At 64.2% G+C, this 18,598-nt stretch overlaps 1 protein-coding gene across 1 annotated transcript in view; it reads left to right on the top strand.

The window, feature by feature from the left end:
• Positions 1–18,598, top strand: part of GSE1 (Gse1 coiled-coil protein) — a 395,207-nt gene that overhangs the window by 353,224 nt on the left and 23,385 nt on the right. The window contains 1 exon segment of the mRNA XM_027513880.1: positions 11,264–11,482. Coding sequence (XP_027369681.1) covers positions 11,264–11,482 — 219 coding nt within the window.

Here is an 18,598-nt window from a genome sequence, read left to right as displayed (position 1 = left end):
CCACGTTTGGTGTGGGCGGGAGCGGCGGTGGCTGCTTCTCCAACCGAGACCTCCAGGCTCAAGGTCCACACCAGCCCCGCGGACCCTCCCCACTGGGGATGGATGCTCCCCACCGGGGCCACACCCACCCCAGGGTCTTCATCCCATGCTCACACCACACCAGCCCCTGTGGACCCTCCCCACTGGGGCTTCTGGGGTCGCACCCCCCCACCCACCCTGGTCTTGATCCCAGGCTCACACACTGGCCCCCTCCCCAGCAGCAGCTTGCCTGCTTGTTGCCGGTGGGATTGCACCCCAGGTCAGCAGGAGGGAGGTGAGATATGCCCTCCGAGCCCCAGCCCCGCCCTTCCCCGAGCTCAGATGCTTCTGTGGCCACAGGCAGCAATAAAAGAAATCGATCAGCAGGCTTTCGGTCAGGTTAAGCCGTCCCGAAGGAAGATCCATGTGTCAAACTGAGGAGGGCCGGGCCTGCCGGGTCGGGGGTGGGGGTGGGGGTGGGGGGGCAGGCTCCTCTTTTGTGCTAACCGCAGTCTCCTCTCCCCCTGAACTGAGCCCGAGCCCAGGGCTCCACCTGCCCTGCCACCCTGCCTGGTTGAGGGGCCTGGCAGGCCGGCTGCCTTCATGTGACGTGGGTCACGTGGGGTCACTTCTCGCTCCATTGTTCATCTTCCCCGGAGGGTCTGACTTGCAGGGTAGGGATTACCCCCACCGACTGTTAGCCGGGAGATACAGGGGGGTCCCATGGGGCCTGCCTTCCTGCCCGCCATCAGACAGCTGGTAAGCCGTGTGAAACGGGAAAACCAAAGGGTGTGAGTGGATTCGTCCTGCTGAATTCCTGGCATTCATTTATCTTTGTGCTTTTGTAACTTTTACATAGGGTGTGTGGTCTCTCTCTCTGTTGACTTACAGGTGAGGCTGGGCTAGACTAGACGTCAGAGGTGGATGCAGGTGGAGCTCAAGGTCTGCAGGTGGGGATGCTGGAGGGACTTTGAGCACCCCAGAGGCACTGGGGCCCTGTCCGCTGCCTCCTCGTGAGTAGGGGAGGGTGGGCTGCCCCCATTTAGCAGCATAAGAACGCTGAGGCTCAGAGTCGGCCCCCGGGGTTGCGTTCAGATGGCCTTGTGTGAAGGATTTCTGGTCAGCCCTGCTTGGACTCGCCAAGGGGAGCAGACCTGTGGGCTGAGATTGTAGGTTTTACATCAGCTTGACGGCCAGGTCTCTCCTTTGCCAACACGTTGACGTAGCTTTCTGCAGCCTGCATTTCACCTAAAAACAGGTCTTGTGAGACTCTGAGACTCTGGAGGGCTCCCTTAGGAGGCATGCCAGTCCCGGGAGCCTGTCACCTGGACCAGGGAGTGCATTTTAACCAAACAGCTGGCTTCCTAGCTGAAGCTGGCAGGTCCGCGTTGCCTGCCTGCCTGCCTTCTCGTACCCCGTGTGGTGGGGTGTCAGGGCTGGGCTGCCCCAGCCAGGGCGCTCAGCAGACCTTGGGTTTCACCACTGCAGTTTCCAGCAGTGTTCCTGGCACATGCAGTGAGCCCCCCACGGGTGTGTTGACACCTCAGGATTGAGTGTTGGATAGATTTTGAGAGGGGAAAGGGCTGGGTGTGAAGGCTTGAGACATCTTTAAAAGACATTGGCCAGATTCCTCCAGAAAGAGCGGCAGGGACTCGCCTTTCTGCCCGCCAGCACAACCCAGACCTTTGTTTACCTGACTCTGGTGAATGGTTCCCTCCACGCCCCTCAGCCCTTGGTTTCTAAGGATGTCCATCCTCCCCACTAGGGGAGGAAAAAGCCTGTGACCAGCCTCGCCTTTTGCTGCACCCCTGGCAGGTTTTGGGTAGACTGGACCACTTCTTGCCCTGTGATCCTTGACTCCTAGGACGTGGTACCCGTTAGAGCCAGTTCTGGCCCCAGCATCCTGCCTGAGGCACTGGGACCTTACACGTTCCCGGTTGGAGCCGTGGGGGAGTTTTTGTTTGTTTTTTTTTGAGAAAGTGAAGGATTACTTAGGCCTCGGCAGTTGGCTCAGGAAGTCGGTGGAGGATGGCTGTGGCCGGCTTGACCTGGCTTAGGACACGGTTGGGACTGGGGAGCTCATGGCTGGTGGCTTATGACTGTTTTTGCAAACTTTTACCCGGTGGACCCGCTTTGAAATGCATTTTGGCTGCAGGGTAGTGTTTTTGTCCCCCCTCGCCACCCAGTGGAGCATTTTCGGACATCTGGGCATGGTCTGTGGGGCTTTGAAGATGGTGGATGAGCCCGGGTGAGGAAACACTGTTAGAGTCTGGACCACAGGACCACCTTAAGAACTTAGTATCTTACCTCTGACACCCTGAGCCTGGGTAGAACACGCCAGGGGAGAGTGTTGGTACTTGGGGTGTAGAGAATTCTGTGCTGTAGGTGTCTGTAGCCTGGGTTCTGGGATGCCACGCACCTCCTCACACACATCCCTGTGGGTTTACGGATGAGCTGCTCTGGACTTGGTCAGACTGACTGCGTGCAGGATTCGGGGTTGGGGGTGCGGGGGACTTGGTCTTCCCCTTTGAACCCTGTTGAGAATGGATCTTTTGCAAAAGCAACAAAACATAAGTTGAGGCCAGGTCCTGGCTTTGATTCAGGTGGGACCCACCCGCTGTTGACATGTGCCAGGCTCCCCCCCGAAGCTGAGGGTGGGGCTGGACTTCTTTCTGCTGCGTCTGGATGGACAAGGTGCCAGTGTCAGAGCTGAGCATCCTGGCTGCGCGCACGTTTGTTAAGCTCCCATGGACCCAGTTCATCCCCAAAAGCCGCGTGGCTTCTAAACTGGCGACCCCTCTGGTCTTGAGTGAGCCCACCAGCCTGAGAGAGTGGGGAGAGTGGGACAGACTGAGGGGGAGTTCCCACTCTCGGGATATGGTTGCTGGCTCCTGATTTTCCAGGGGAAATTGGAAATCTTCATTTTGACCAGAAACCTCCAGTTTTAAGTTACTGCCCATCAATTCACATTTAAAGATGTCTTGACTTCGCGCCAAATAACGAGGTTGCTGGATGAAAGTGGCCCCTTCGCCTCTGCCCGCTCCTGCCTAGTCCCCGCCCCCAGGGGTGCTGACGGGGACACTGAGGCTTGGGGCATATCGGGACCGGACAGGCCCCTGCTAGGAAGTTTGGGGGGCCGGGCCCGGACCCATCTTCTGGCTGGCTTCCTAGCTAAGCCCCCGACTTAGCTCCCGGGGGTCCTGCCCCGTGACACTCTGGACTGGCCCGCCTGCCTGGGCATGACACCAGGCGCCTTCCTTTTCCACGTTCAGCTGATGGACGTGAGGGCGGGGCCGCCGTGCCTGTTCCGTGGGCTGAGGACCTCCCAAGTGCCCTTTGAGGCGGGGGTGCGGGTGCAGTTGCACAGGCCCGCCCTATGGACGGCTTTGCCGACCCCCCTGCGTACGGAAGGGGCATGGGTGCTCTGCTGCGTGTCCCCCTCTCACCTGAGGGGTTTAGACACCCGGGGCCCGGGCACACCCCGTCGGCAGCGGCCTCACGTCTCATCTCCCAGCCAGGTGTCCTCCCTTCGGGAAAAGGGCCTTGACCCCTGCCCTGCTGGCCTGTTGCCCCACCTGCCTGCCCTGGCCAGCTGCTCCGTGGAAGCTTGGAGCGCGCTGCCGCCTCCTGGCCGGGTTCGGTTCCTGTCCTTTGGGACCTCTGACCCCAACCCCAGCCAAGTCCTGCACCCTGAACCTGTGAGCTCACTCAAAGGGCTCCTTTGTGGGGAGGTGGCCTGGTTAGCTCGGGGCCCTTGGGGACACCAAGGAGTCACTCCAGGGTTGTCGGCTTGGCGCCCTCCAGCCCCGAGCTGCCGCAACGTGGGGTTAAGGGGTGCAGCCCAGAGGCAGAGCTGCTCTTCCTCCCTGATACCCTCTTTAAGGCGATGCGTGTAGGTGGGCCTACGTGGGCGCTCCAGCAGCCTGCGGGATGGGAGGGGACCCCTAGCTAGGGTTGGGGGTGGGGTGTCTTTCTAGTGTCTTCTTATTTAAAAGGAAATTGCCAGCACAGCAGCAAGGAAAACTGGGTCCCCACCCTGGCTCCTCAGCGTGCAGCCCCCGACAAGGATGTGACTCTTCCAGCCTCAGTTTACCTATCTGTAGAGTGGGGCCGGGATGGGCCACGTTAGGAGGCTGCTTGGCTGATGAGGGGTGAGGTCTGTTCCTGGACTGACTCTGAAGGGTGACGGCGATGCTCTGGGCACAGCCAGGCCTTGTGGTTGTCAGTGCTGACGCCAACCGCCTCTGGGGTGCCCTCAGTGCCAGCCTTGACTCTGTCCCACAGCCTTTTTTGCCTTAATCATGCACTTCCCCGGGGCTGTCTCTACCCACTCCGCGCCCCTCCCAGGCCGCCCTCCGTCTGCCCATCCCAGGCTGCTCCAGACACCACCCGCTTGGAATAATCACCGTCAAATGTCGCTGCCATCTGCTGCCTGACTTCCGTCCTTTGCCTCCACCGGAACCTCCGGGATCCCTCACGTCTGTGGCCTTGAACCTCAGCCGCTCACTGGGCTGTCCTGGGAGGCCTCCATCGGCAGGCTGCCCGGGTCCAGGCCCTGCCCAGCGCTCTCCTCTCCACCCCGGGAGCCAGCCTAGGGGCCTAGTCCCACCCACACCTCCCGGCTCCCCTGGCACCCCTGTCCTGAGTGACAGGCCTGTGTGGGGGGTTTGTCCTGAGCACTCTTCTCCCTGGGACCCAGTTTCAGCCTCCTGAGAGCCCCCATGCCCCTCATCACTGCGGTGGCAGTGTGTGGGCAAGGCCGGGGAGAACCCAGAATGCTGCACACCCCCCACCCCACCCTGTTGACTGCAGGGCCCTCCCTGAACCCATTTGTGGCAGCTTTCCCAGGGACCCCAGAAATGAGCTCTGCAGACGGCTCAGCCCGTGGGGCTGGTTCTGGGAGTGCGGAGGGCTTCCATTGTCACTGACTGGGGTCCTGGCAGACCCTCCGTGGCTCCTGCCTTCCCAATCCCCTAGTAACTACGCAGCTGCATGAGCGAGAGGACTGCGGGGGAGGGCGGCGGGCTTGTCCTCAGATGAGCTGCCTCGTTAGCGTTCTGCTTCTGAGCCGGGGTTGGCGCTGGGCACACGGGCCCACGGGCCGGCCTCGTCTGCCCCCCGCTCCCCGTCCTTCTCGGTGGTTCCGGGTCAGGATGCAGGCTGTCCTCTGCTCCAGCAGTTAGTGGTGGACCGGAGCCTTGGGGAGGATGTCCAGGTCTGGGCAAGAAAAGTCCCCCGCCACCCGGTCCCCTTAGAAATCCACAACCCAAGGGGGTGTCCTTGGAAAAGAACAAGGGGGTCTAAGGCAGGCCACCTCTGTGCATCCAGGGGCCAGGACGCCTTCCCAGGCTCTCCCCCGGTGCTGCCCCCGCCCCCACCCCCAAGAAAAACTGCTGCGTGCGAGTGAGCTCAGAACACGCCGGAAGGCAAATATAATGAATGTGTTATGAAGCTGCTCAGGCTCCCGGGTCACGTGGTGCCCCACGCCGCCATCGTCTGCCTGCCTGCCGGGTCTCTGCTCAGGTGACCCCGGTTCGTTAGGGCTGCACAAGCATCGCCCTTTCGGGGTGGGGGGCGGTGCGTGGAGGCCCAGAGCTGGGGGACACCTTGTATATTTGTTCACAAACATTTCTGTCTGCGGTAATGAAGAATTACCGAGAGGGGTGATTAGAGAACCCAGGTCTGGACTGCGCATGCAGAGCTGACTGAGGCCCTGCTGGGCCCGGCCTTGTGGGGTGTAATTACCCCGGGGCGGGGGGCGCTGTCAGGGGAAAGGGGTGGATCGGTGCTTGAACCGGGAGCCAGCAGAAAATTCATCTCAGCTATTAGCTTGTAATTACAGAGCATGCAGGGAGCAGGCCCGAGGTCTGGGGCCGCGGAAGAGCGGGATGAAAGGAAGCGGTAATTACGGGTCCGCGGGAGGCGGAGGGCGGCCGCGGGCTGATTAATACACCCTCCGCCCGCGGAGCGGGAGCCCGCCGCCGCGTTTAATGGAGCGTCAGGGGCCTGCCCCCGACCCCCCGCCCCGTCGTGCCTGCTGTCGCCGCGCCTTTGGACAGCAGGCTCCCCGATCGATCGGGCTGTGTTCTGAAGCACCAGGGACGAGGTGGTTCTGGAGAATGTCCACAGAGCCGCCAGCCAGGCTCGCCCCTTGGCACTTGGGTTTTTCTTCTTTACCTTTTGCTTTGCTTTTTGAAGCTTTGTGCTGCTTCTGGCCATATTAGAGACCTGGGAGGAGGAGAGGATAAAGTATCGATTAAAGACACCTCGCTTTGGTAGAAGGTGCAGGCATTGGCAAGGGGCCTCCACAGGCCTGGCGGGCCTTGCTTTTGAACACCAGTGCCATCCAGGAGGGAGGGGCCCGGCTGATTTTGGGGGTGGCTTTTCCTCTCCGGTCCCCGCACCGCCTCGGTCATGGGGGTCTCATCTCTGGGTGTGTTGCTGTAGCAGCTCTTTTTTCTGGGGTCCCGGGGCGGGCAGCTGATGGTGGCAGGTGGGGGGGTCAGACAGCAGCCTGTGAGGCAGCTGAGATGTCCAGGAGGCCCCCTGAGCATGTGTGTGTGTGTGCATGTGTCAGGGCGGTCAAGCAGGAAGGGAGCCTGCCCCAGCCCTCATCCATCCCTGGCCTCCACGCTGTGGAGCCTGTTCCCAGCTGTTAGGATGATGGATTTACATGAGCTGATAATGTAGACGAGAACCCAGTTGATGGCCAGGAGCGCAGAAGTTAATGAATACCTCTCTAATGAGTGGGGGCTGTGCCCCTGCTCTGCGGGGCTTCTCCAGGGTGCCAGGGCTGCCTGAGGCCCCCTCCCACTTCCCCTTGCCCCTGTGGCTTCCACGGTCAGGGTGGTGCCTGCCTGGGCAGGGCTGGGGGGCAGAGCCATCCTGAAGCAATCCCAAGGCTGCAACTGGGGGCGAGACCCAGAGATGGGGACTGTGATCTTGCGTCGACCCCCAGCAAATTCAAGGTGACCCTTCGCAGGGTCCCCCACATTTGGCCTTTGCCTGCCTGCATCCTCAGTGCAAGGGGGCTGTCACCCCAGCGGCCGGTGGTCCCTTGGGCCCCTGCCTCCCCTCCCCGCCCCTCCCGGCGCACACAAGCTGAGGAGGAAAGCTAATTTTAGACTGCCCTAAGGAAGCTGCTCATTTGGAATCCTATTTTAAGTGGCCTGACATCAGCAGAGTGGCTTTCCTGGCTAGAGGATGCTCCAGAGCCCACAGTGACCACAGCAGGGACACTCGCTCTGGGGGACCCCCAGGAGTCCCGGGGGGCTGTCCGTGAGGTGCTGCGGGGGTGGGGTGTCGCTGGGTGCCAGGAGGAGCCAGGCACTGACATTCAGCGGCAGCTCTTTCGGGAAAGGGGCAGGGGTGCACCTGCCTCCCAGGACCCTGGTCGCCAGGGAAAGGCTGGGGCTGTCAGTGTTGGGGTTCTGGCAGGGGCACCCCAGTTCCCTCAGCTCCCATGTCTGGCCAGCGGAAGGCCCTGGTCTGGGGGGAATCCCCACCAGGAGTTATTCCAAACTCAGGCAGCCAAGTCTCTCTTTCTTTGAGGGCACCCCATTTTTAAAAAACCTGGTTCACTCCAGAAAAGCTGGAACACAGGCAAGGAAGTTCTGCGTTAAAAACATAGAGCGTTTTTAACATAGAGCTAAAATAATAAAATTGTTCCTCTTGCTGACACTCGAAGGTCCCCACCCAGGGCCTTAAGGGGTGTGTGATGTTTTGGGGGTCTGACCCTGGGTTTGCCTAGTGGCTGCTCCCTGGCACCTCTGTACCATCCTGCCCAGTGCTGGCAGCTGGTGGTCACAGCACGTCCACCCAGGTCACCAGCTGGCCAGTCTGTCACGTGGCCGCTGGGCAGTGACCTCAAACCTGCCCCCTGGGCCGAGGGGACAGGTCCCTGGGAGACGGGGGACCTCTGCGCCTGCCTCACGTCCCCAGAGCAGGGCTGGACCTGAGCCCCGACCAGCTTCCCGTCCGTGGGACACGGGTGCTGTGTTCAGGTAATCCCAGCCCCGCTGGTGACCTTCTGTCGGCCCTTGGGCCCAAGCCTGGACTCTCCCATCTGTAAAGTGGGCATAATAACATGTTTCTTTAAGAGGCTGTAGGGTTTAAAGGGTCGTGGCCAGTTCTCTTAAGGAATCCCAGGAAGGGGGAGGGAGGTGATGTGAACAGCACCAGAGGGTTCTGTTTTGGAGACTCTGGGTGAAGAAGACACAGCGTGTCTGCAGATGGTTGAACTGCACAAAGAAAGGGAGAGGGACGTTGAGAGTCCTGTTCAGTGGAGAATGTGGTGGCCCTCCCTGTACCAGTTAGCTAACTAGCGCTGCGTAACAAACCATCCCGAATACAGACGTGCTGGGCTCCGGGAGCAGCTGCGCTGGGTAGCTCTGGCCCAGCGCCCCTGATGTAATGAAGCTGGTGCCTGGCCGTGGTCCCATCACAAGGCTCCCTGGGGCTGGAGGAGCCACTGCCTCACGTGGCTGTGGGTTGGAGGCCCCCATTCCTGGGACGTGGGATCCCCGCGCAGGCGCCTCTGGCGTCTTCACAGCCTGACAGCAGACTCCCTGCAGCCCACGTGGTCCAGGGAGCGCAGGGGGTGGCCAGGCACTTTGATGACCTCACCTTGGCAGTTGCCAATCTTCTGCCGTTTCCTGTTCCCTGCGAATGAATCTGGCCCACGCACGAGGAGAGGGTTAGTCCCCGCCCGTTGCACAAACGAGGGACAGACTTGGACCCACTTCGGAACCACCGCGGCCAAGTGACCTTGACTCTGAGTGCATCTGTGCCTCTTGGTCTTCCATGGCGGTTTGGCCTTGGACTGGGCAGGTGGGGTCATGGGAGGGCGTCCTGCCCTTCCCCTGCACCCTGGTTCTTCCTGGTGAGAACGCCCAGGAAATGGGGTTCCAGTCCTGATGTGCTGCTAAGCCATGTGGCCCTGTGTGGGGACCCCACACGCTGTGCCTGGGCTGGGGGCCCTGCAAGGATGGCACTCCATCATATGCCATGCCCCCCCATCCTAAAAAAAACCATTGGCTCATGGAGTGGGTGCTGAGGGCGCTTTGGTCCAGAGCAGGACCCAGCAGGCTTCTGGATTGCCCCAGTCAGGTCCTGCGTGGTCTCCATCCCTGGGCCTCCCTGCGGGCAGCAGGACCAGAGCCCTGGGCCCCTCTGTCCCCGGCGTCCTCCGTGTTCGCTTTCAGCAGCCAGTCCTGCCCAGGGGTGGGCAAAGCTGGTCTGTGGGCACCTGGCCCACCCGGGAAGGGATGGTGGTGGGGAGGGCTTTCGGGGGTGATGGCGGCACATATCGGGCAGCTCAGGTCGTCTGCCCAGACTGACCCGTGCGGCCTTGGCCTAGCCCCTGCCCATCCAGGCCTGGGTTTCTGCCCCGTCCACTGACTGTCAGCGTGACGACACCAGGAGGGGTCCTTGAGATGTGCCGGGCCTGCTGTGAATCACCTCCTGGCACCCTCGTGGGATTGACTTCATGAGGTGGACTTTGTCTTCGTCCTCACGTTATAGATGCAACTGAGGCCCAGAGAGGCAAAGGGACTTGCCCAGGCCCCAGAGCTGCGATCCGGGCACCCACCGTGTGTGGCAGCGTAGTCTGTGCAGAGCCTGTCCTCCAGGTGCCCCCTTCCTCCTTGCTCCGAGGCTGGTCCACACGGTCCTGTTCCCTCATTCCGAGGAGAAGGGGTTGGGGAGGATGAGGTGTTGGGGAGGGCCTGGGACTGAGCTTCTGGGACATGGTGGGCCTCCTGCTCAACTGCCCTAGCAGCTGGCCAAGTGCCGGGGTGGCTGAGAGAGCACTCTAATCCAGAGCCTGTGGGCCGTGGACCTGTCCCTCCACCCCCAGGTTCCTTTGCTGGGCTGCGAGGCCTGTGGAGTCGCCTGTACTCTGCCCTCTCCCCCGCTCCTCCAGAGAGGCGGACGCACGGGGTCAGGGCCGTGTCACCCGCCGGCAGCTGGGAGGCCAGCCAGGCTGCTGGCCGCGGGCGCCAGGGCTCTTGTGGGGTCCTATGTCCCCAAGGTGTGAGCCCTCTCCTGAGAGAAGGGTCCCTCCGAGCACGCATTGGCCTCTTGAACGCCCCTCTCACAGTCATGGCCGTTTACCCCTTGCACCCCCTGAGATCTCTTTGCCCACCCGCCCTGCAGGGGGGGCGATGGGGGCCGCAGGCCAGTTCTCCAGGACTCAGGGTGCAGGCTGTGTTGTCGGGGCCCGCAGTTATCTCTCCTGGCTGCCCGCGGAGGGGCGGGGGCCCCGGGGGAGGCGGCCCCGGGGGAGGCACACGTCCCCGCCACACTGCCCTCATGGGCGCCCTCTGGCTGCAGTTTCCAACCCCTCCCGGAGCGCCCCAGGTGGCCGGCGTTCCCTGCCGCGGTCCTCCCAGCTCTCTGCGCTTCTCCTGCACTCAGCCCATGGCCCACTGCCTGTGAGGCTGTAGGCCTCGTTTGCACCCCTCGAATGTACACACAGGTTGGGAGCGGGCACAGGCAAGGTGTCCATCGAGAAGGCAGGAGACACGCCCGCCAGCCCGTGAGGAGCGCGGCCTTTGTTGATGGGGCCCATGGGGCCCGCAGGAGGGCGAGTGTCCTGGGGGGGCGGCAAAGGCTTAGGGTGTCCCTTTGGTAAGCTCCTTGGCCAGCGTGGCCGAGCCTGGACCCCCCGCCCCCGGGGGGAGCCGTCTAGACCTGCCGCCTTGCGTCTTCAGTGTCTCGGTAGGCTCTGTGCCCGGCTGGACTGCCACGGGGGCCTCAGCGGCACTTCTCACCTGCCCACTTCTCACCTGCAGGGAGCCTTCTCTGTGCAGGCCCACTTTGTCCCCCGGGGGCTTTGAGGTTCAAAGGGCAACAGCAGCCGCACATGAGGGCCCGGCCGACCCGCCCAGGACAGGTCCCCGCTGCCTGCCTGAGCCCGTCTCCTCTGGGAGGAGGAAGGCTGTGCGCCGGCGCCCGTCTGCGGGACGTGCTGGAGGCCCTGCCTGTCCTCCGGGGGGGTCCCCGCTCTGGCCCTCTTCTTTCCGCTGGCCTTCCTTTCTTGCGAGAACGCTGGGCTGGGGTCCTGGGCCCCGTAGTCCTCTGGGTGTGGAGTGCAGAGGGACGTTGGGGTGGCAGCCCCCCTCGCTCCACAGAGCTGGCTCTGCCCTGCTTCGCCTGCCCCCCGCCCCACATGCCCGGCCGGTGCCCGCTCTGGTGCTGGGCCCTGTGCTCTCGGGTGACTCTGGTTCTTCTCTTCCTGTTTCAGGCATGAGCCATGAGCCCAAGTCCCCTTCGCTAGGGATGCTCTCCACCGCGACCAGGACCACCGCCACCGTCAACCCCCTCACCCCCTCGCCACTCAATGGCGCCCTGGTGCCCAGCGGCAGCCCCGCCACCAGCAGCGCGCTGTCGGCCCAGGCCGCGCCTTCCTCCAGCTTCGCCGCCGCCCTGCGCAAGCTCGCCAAACAGGCGGAGGAGCCCAGAGGTAAGAGGCGCGCCCGCCCTGGGCAGCCGGCCAAGGGCGGGGAGAGCACGGTCCCGCCCGGTCCCCAGGGCTCTGGGCGCAGGGCGGGCTCGCACACCAAGTGTCCACACTGGCTGGTCTTCCTCCTGCTGCTGCTTCGCGGCGGGGACGCGCTTTCCTGGCTGCTGAACCCCACTCTCTGCGCTGTCTGCTGACTTTCTTCTTTGCTTCAGGAGCCGCCGAGGGGGCCCTCCGCCGACAGCAGTGGGCATGGGGTTGGGGTTTGCAGGCGCCATACTGCTTTTAGAGCCCCCAGCCTGCTCTGGGGCCTCTTCCCAGGAGGCGTGTGTCCCGATGTGTTCCCGAGTTGGGGGCACGGCACACCCACCAGTGCCATCCGCACACCCCACGCCCCCCTGTCCCCAGGCAGGGGTCTTGTGGTGTGGACAGGCGTCCCCCAGGGGTCTGGAGCCCTGGCTCCTCCTGTCACTGGGGCAGTGACGTGCTGTGTGGCTTTTGGCAAACGCTGGCCCTCTCTGAGTGTCAGCCTTCCCGTGCATACAGCCTGGCTCCAGGCCCTTCCAGGATGACTGTCAGCCTGTGTTAGTCCAGGTCAGGGGCCGCCGGCTGCATGAGTGGGTGGCAGGCAGTTTGCCTCAGAGCTGCTGGGAGGCCTGGGCCGCTATGGATTCCAGCGCGGGCCTCTCAGGTACCCTGTAGGTACCCTGCTGTGGGGGGCGGGGGGGGCCGGCGGGGGGCGGCAGGGATTCGACCTCCTGGGCAGAGGAAGTGGGGACCCTGGGTGGTCTGCCTCGCCCCGAATGTCCAGGGCTTGGTGGTGTGTGTTCCAGGGCCCTTCGGGCACCCGGAGAACACGCATCTGTCTGTATCGACTCGGGGGGTCTCCAGCTCAGCAGAGCGGACTCTTGCTGTGATGGGTGCGGCGGGGGCCTGCTGCTGTCTGACTCTGACTTGTCTGCACCCCTTTTCTGCTCACGTGGTCGCTGGGCAGAGGAGGGAACGGGGTAGACTGGATCCCAGGGCAGGTGGCTGTGGGCCCAGGAGCCCAGGCCTTTGGGCCTGGTTTCTGCATTGCCAGGGGGTCGCCTTGTAGCTAGCGTCCACCCGGGCGAGGAGTGGGCACAGTGGCTCCAGCCCTGAACTGGGGTCTCTTCTGAGTGGACGAGGAGGCCCCCCCGAGGCAGAGTTTGCCTGGCGGCTCCCTGCTCTGGTATCATCGTCCGTCACGTTCCAGGAGGCAGAGAGACGGGGCCAGCACGGCCTCCACGGACAGCTGTCAGCAGGCTGGGGACGCTAGGGCCCTCTGGCTGAGTCACCCCCGACCCGGGTATCAGGGCTTAAGCCAACATCCGTGTCCATGCCTGGGCAGCTGAGCCCGTCCCGGGGTGACACCACCTCTCCACACACCCCGCCGTCTGCAGAGGACTAGGCTCCCACGGGAGCCCTGGGTGTGGGGCGAGCCTGGCCTCGGTGGCTTTTGTCTCCTCTCCGCTGGCCCCAGCGTCCAGCTCGGATGGTGAGCCAGTGGGTAGCCCACGTGCCAGAGGCTGTTGGGCCTCGCTGGCCGGGAGCACTGTGCTGCAGGGGACCCGCTGCCTTCGGCTGTGGTCCAGGTGTTTGCATGATGCCCTGGGAAGGGTGCCCGAGGACTTTGTGATGGAGGGATGGGGCGGGGTGGGCCACGCAGGTCCGCTCTCAGGCTGTCTCTGGAGCACGGCGTCCGCCGCTGGCTGGGCTGATGCGTCCCCATCACCCGGATGAGGAATCCTGGGGCCTGGGGAGCTTGGGGTCTGGACCCCGGGCTGCCCTGATGCTCGGTGTAGTTCCGCTGTGCATGCCGGGCACCACAACCTCGTTTCTGGCTCGTGGGGCCACAGGCCAAGCCTGTGCTTAAGTTTAAAGCTATGGTGATGAGCTCAACATGGAACGCTCCATCTGGGCAACCCCAGTGGGGCTTTTGCTCTGAAGAGCTGAGCCCCGTCACTCTCTGGAGCCTCCTCCAGGCCACATCCCTGGGCCTGGTCCCCGTTTTTTTTTTTCTCATGGAGTCACCCCCAGCTCTGCTGCGCTGTTCCCGTCTGTAGAATGGGCCGGCAGCCTGGCGGTGGCCCAGTGTGCAGGGGGGCGGGAGGCTGAGGCCCCGCGGGGTCACGTAAGGAGCCTGGGATCACAGAGCTGCTGAGGACGCGCCAGCTGTCCCTTGCTGCTGCTGCCTGGGCCTTTCCACGTGGACCTGGAGGAGCCGGGCTTAGCACGGCAAAAGCCTGAGCATGGCCCTGGCAGGGAGAGGCGGGCGTCCTGCACCCCTGCCCGCCCCAGCACCCCCTGCAGCGGTGCGGGGAGCACACGGGGGTCTTGGCTGGCAGCTTCTGGGAGCTTGGAGGGCTCTGCGGGCACGAGGGGAGGGCCGGCTGCCCCAGCTCCCCTGTCTCTCCACCGGAAACCGGAACGGCCAAGGGGGACATTTGCTGGGCTTGGTGATTTGGAGCAGGGGGGGCTCAATTTTTCTCTTTGTAAATTTCTTATAAAATTCATTTCTAAAAGGACACAGTTCAGCGGGTTGTCACGCGTTCAGAGTTGTGCGACCATCATTTTATAAAAATTTATTAATTTGTCCAAGTTTCTGGCCGCCCTGGGTCTTGGTTGCTGTGTGCGGGCTTTCTCTAGCTGTGACGAGCGGGAGCTACTCTTGGTTGCAACGCACGGGCTCCTCACTGCCGTGGTGTCTCCAGCTGCAGAGCACGGGCCCTGGGGCGCGCGGGCTTAGTTGCTCCCTAGCTTGTGGGGTCTTCCCAGGCCAGGGATCGAGCCCGTGTCCCTTGCATTGGCAGGCAGAATCTTAACCCCCGGACTACCAAGGGAGTCCCAGCCATCACTTAGTTATAGAATGTTCTGTCTCCCCAAAGAAGCCTGCCCCCCTCCCATGCCCTCCCCCAGCCCTGGCAGCCCCGATCTGCGGCCTGGCTGCCTGCTGCCTGTGGGCACACATGGCCCCGCTGCTGGCTGTCCGCATGGGCATCCCCCCAGGTCTCGTGGCTTCCTGCGGCTGGTTGGCACCACACTCCTGGGTGTGAGGGGTGCAGCCAGTGAGGGCTCTCCCATCCTGAACCGGGCAGTGACTGTTCGTTGAGCACCCGCTCTGTGCCGGCGGCCTCTTGCTGCGAGAGCCCTGGCCTCTGTTCTGCGTCTACATCTCTGGAGGACCTGGCCGCACTTCAGGCTTGGCTGGCGTCCCGACTCACAGGCCGTGGAGCAGAGATGGAAACCACAGTCCTCCTCCAACTGCCGCATCCGAGTCCGCCCTCCCAGAGACGGCCTGACACGGCCTCCACTTCGGCTGTTCCTTCAAGGCCCCCTGTGCCCGCAGGGTACCCTCAGGGGGACTGTCCCGCCCTCGAGGGTGCAGCAATCCCTGCACAGGGAGGACTGATAGCTGAGAGAAGACAGTCGAGGCTTTGGTCTCCCCGCTTGCCGCCAGGCCCGTCCCGGTCACCTCATGCACCCCGGGTGCTGGCCATGGCCCTGGGCGCCCCGACTCCCTGAGACCCTCTCCTCTGCCCCTCTGGAGCATCTCGTTCTGAGAGCCGCGGCCCAACTCTCCCGTCTGCTCCTGGGCTGATGTCTTTGCTCACGTCGTGCCTCCAAGGTGCAGTTTAAAAATTCAGTGCAGAGCAAGTAATCCGCCTGCCTTGTTTGCTCTGCCCCCAGAGAGCTCGTGAGCGGGAGACGGCACGCCCCGCGGGAGGTGTCTTTCCTGGGGCCCTGCCTGGTCCCCATCGGCCGGCGAGGGGCCAGGGATCTGTCCCTGGGGGGGTCCCGACGTGCTCGGCCCTGTAACCCACTACGGAGGGGGGCGCCCCGTGTGGGGACACGGACGTCGGCAGGTTCTGTGTCCTTGCTGTGTGACCCGGGCCCGGCGCACGACCTCTCTGAGCTGCTGCCTGTTCTCGGGACGAGGGTGGTGCGTGCCACGTTGATCATGAGGGTTCAGGAGACCCACGCTCGCTCCAGGCACGGTGCCTGCGGGTGACGGTGCAGGGCCACCCACACTGTCACCCCACCCCCAACGCGCACAGCCAGGGCTCAAGGGGCCGAGCGAGGTGGGTGCGTCCACGGCTGAGGGCTGGCGTGGGTGCCCCCCACGCATCCTTTCGGGGAGACCCTGTCCTGTCGGGGCGAGCTGCTCCTGTGTGTGCCGACGGACCTGGGCATGACCAGGCCCACACAGCATGTTCGGGAGGGAACCTCGGGCTGCAGGCGTGGGCCTGACCGTCACCTTGGTCTGCCTGTTCCCATGGGGCTCTTAGAAGTGACGGGCAGGGGCCGCCTTGCACAGGTGGGGGGAGCGGGCACCCTCCTGGTGAGGTTGGAGGTGGGACTCTGCCCACCAGCAGTGCAGCCACCTGAGCCAGGAGCGAGGTGGGCGCTTGCGGTCTGCCGCCTGAAATCCGCCTCTTTTCAGGAAAACAGCGAAATGGGGCGGGGGTGCAGGGACCGGCAGGGCTCGGTCTGCAGCCCCGTCTGTCTCGTTTACAGGTGTGAGTGTGAGGGGGCATCCTCAGCGCCTCGCCCCTCCTCTGTGTCTGGGCCACGATCCCAGGGAGAGCAAGGCCGAGGGCAAGGGGACCGAGCCTGCTCTGGAGGGGTGCCCGGCCTGGGCCGTGGGACCAGAGGCCTCCCCAGGCTGTGGCAGGGCAACAGTGTCACCCCCAGAACCCGCCTCGGCACCGCCTCTGAGCCCCCATGGGAAGCAGCACAGACACCGGCCTTCCCGCTCAACCCTGGGAAACGCGTCTTGTGAGAAGAAACACCTTTGCTGGTTGGGGTTTGGTGACGCGGCTGGCGGTCCTGGGAGCAGGCGTGTGTTGCCCCCTGGTGAAGGGGAGAGGGCTCCTCGAGGGCGTGGGGGGCGAGGCTTCAACTGTCCCCGCCGCGGAGGGGCCGGCAGCCCTGCGGCTCCCTCAGCAGGGTCTCCCCGAACCCACCGTGGGCTGGCCGTGTGCCCGCTGTCCCCAGCCTCTGTGTCCTTACGATGCGGACTTCACCTCCAGGGCTCACACGTGCTCGCGGCTGCAGGTCGGGGGTCCCTGCCGGTCCTGGGTGAGGTCTGGGCAGGGGTCAGCTGTGGGGGGCCCTCCACATGGATGCTGGTCCTCATCCCTCATCCGTCACAGCGCCTCCCGCCCTGCCCCCACGATGCTGCCCTCGGCCCCAAGAAGCTCAGGGCGCCGGAAGGCGGCCCGAGGGTCCTGTTTCAGGGACGCATCAGGGGTCCCTGTCCCTCCCCCCGGGGAGGAGGGGAGGGGGACAGGCTGTGAGGCTGAGGCCGGGCCTGGCCTCCCCGCTCAGGGCGGGCCCTGGCACAGGAGCCCTGGTTTGGGGCATCCAGTTGGTGCTTAGCTGTTGTCCCGGTGGCAGGTTGGGGGTGCATCTGGGAGCTGACGGCCTCTGTGCTGCCGCTGTGACGTGTTTTCAGGCCGCACTCCTGCCGCCGTGGAGGCGACTCTGGGGTCTCAGCTGTTAATGACGGGAGCCTGGGCAGCCCCGGGCGCTCACCTGCCGCGTCAGAGATGGAGGGGACGCAGAGCGCTGCACGCTGCCACCCCAGCCGCCCCCGGCCCGCCGACGCCTGCCGCACACGGCGGTTTATCACGGCCACCCTGAGCCCGGGGTCGGGGGCAACGCTCACTAATAGGCCGGTGCGTGGTCAGGCATCGATCCAGCTGCTGAGTGGCGGTGGCTGGCCCATCCCCCAGGGGCCAGGCTGCTAACTGCCCATGGCCTCCGGATCCCGTCACCCCGTCCCCAAGTCCCACCCGCCCCCTTGGAAATGGGGCCTTCTCACTCACTGCCCAGCGCTTGGAAATGATGCCAGTCCACAGAGATCTGCTGGTGGCGTGGGGTGCAGAGACGGAGCAGGCGGCCGGGCAGCAGGCAGCCCTGAGTCCCCGCGTGCAGGCGGCGGGGCCATCGGGCCTCCCCAGTGTGAGGCTCGGCTCCCCCACATCTGCCCGGCCCTGGAGGCTTGACCCCGCTTCCCCCCCGGGCAGTGCAGCCTCTCCCATGACTGCTCGGGGTGCTCGGTGCGTCCGTTTTCTTTCTTTTTTGCCTCCAGAGAGCATGGCCCGATGTCCCTCCACCCACAAGGCGGCCCTGGGCGCACAGGCGGTCCCCCCGCCTGCCCTGTGGCTCCGTGTCCTTCCAGCAGCAGCGGGCGTGGAGGGAGGTTCGGGTCGGCACTGCTGACCCGTGTCTGGGTGGGCCGGGGCCCACTGCCCGCTGTGCGGGTCCCCGGGGCAGGGCGGGGACGCTGCTTCCTGGCCTCCGCAAGCTGCCCCACCTGGTGGGGGTTTGGGGTGCGGGCCTTCCCTTCGTCAGCTCTCCGCGCGCTGGGGCGGCCAGGTCAGCCTGCCTCCCACCGCTGCCACCTTGAAGCTGGTGTCATAGGCAGACCCCCAACCCAGCAGACGCAGCTAGTTTCAGAACCTGGGAGGCTGAGCTGCAGAGGGTGGGAAGGCAGCTGACGGTCCCTGGCATTGGCCACCCAGCAGCCGTGACAGCTGGCGGAGGCTGGAGCTGGCCCGGCCAGTGGGTGGCACAGCTGGGGGAGGGGGCGCCCTGACCCAGGGCTGAGCTTGGTGTTGGCCTGGGTGACTCGGGGTTACAGAATTGCTGGTGTGTGGGCCGTGGTTGGTGGGTCCATTTGGAGAATCCGGTCATACCTCAGGGGCAACAGCCTTCAAGTGACCACCTGCTGGCCAGGCCCTGCTGGCCAGGGGCCGCCTGGCTCTGGAGTTGTTCCGGGGGTGGATGGCCAGGCTCTGTGTGCACCGGTGTCTCCCGCGGGTCGTCCTGTGCAGTTGTGCAGGTCGTGCACAAGCCTAGGAAGTGCACCGACTCAGCCGCCATGGCGCATCTTCTCGGGGCAGAGCCCTGTGCCAGCATCTGTGGGCCTCGGGGTCCGGCCACTCTGTCTCCCAGTTCCTGCTGAGCCCACACCTGGCTGGGGGTCCTCGGGGCAGAGAGAAGGGCTCCGAGCCAAGCGCCCTGGGCCGTAGACTGCCCTCCTCCCCGTCGGGCAGAGGTGTCACTTGGTAGGAGTGTGGTCTCTTGAAG

This window comes from Bos indicus x Bos taurus, chromosome 18 (assembly GCF_003369695.1).
Source record: "Bos indicus x Bos taurus breed Angus x Brahman F1 hybrid chromosome 18, Bos_hybrid_MaternalHap_v2.0, whole genome shotgun sequence".
Lineage (NCBI taxonomy): Eukaryota > Metazoa > Chordata > Mammalia > Artiodactyla > Bovidae > Bos > Bos indicus x Bos taurus.
This window is presented reverse-complemented; position numbering and strand designations above follow the sequence as displayed.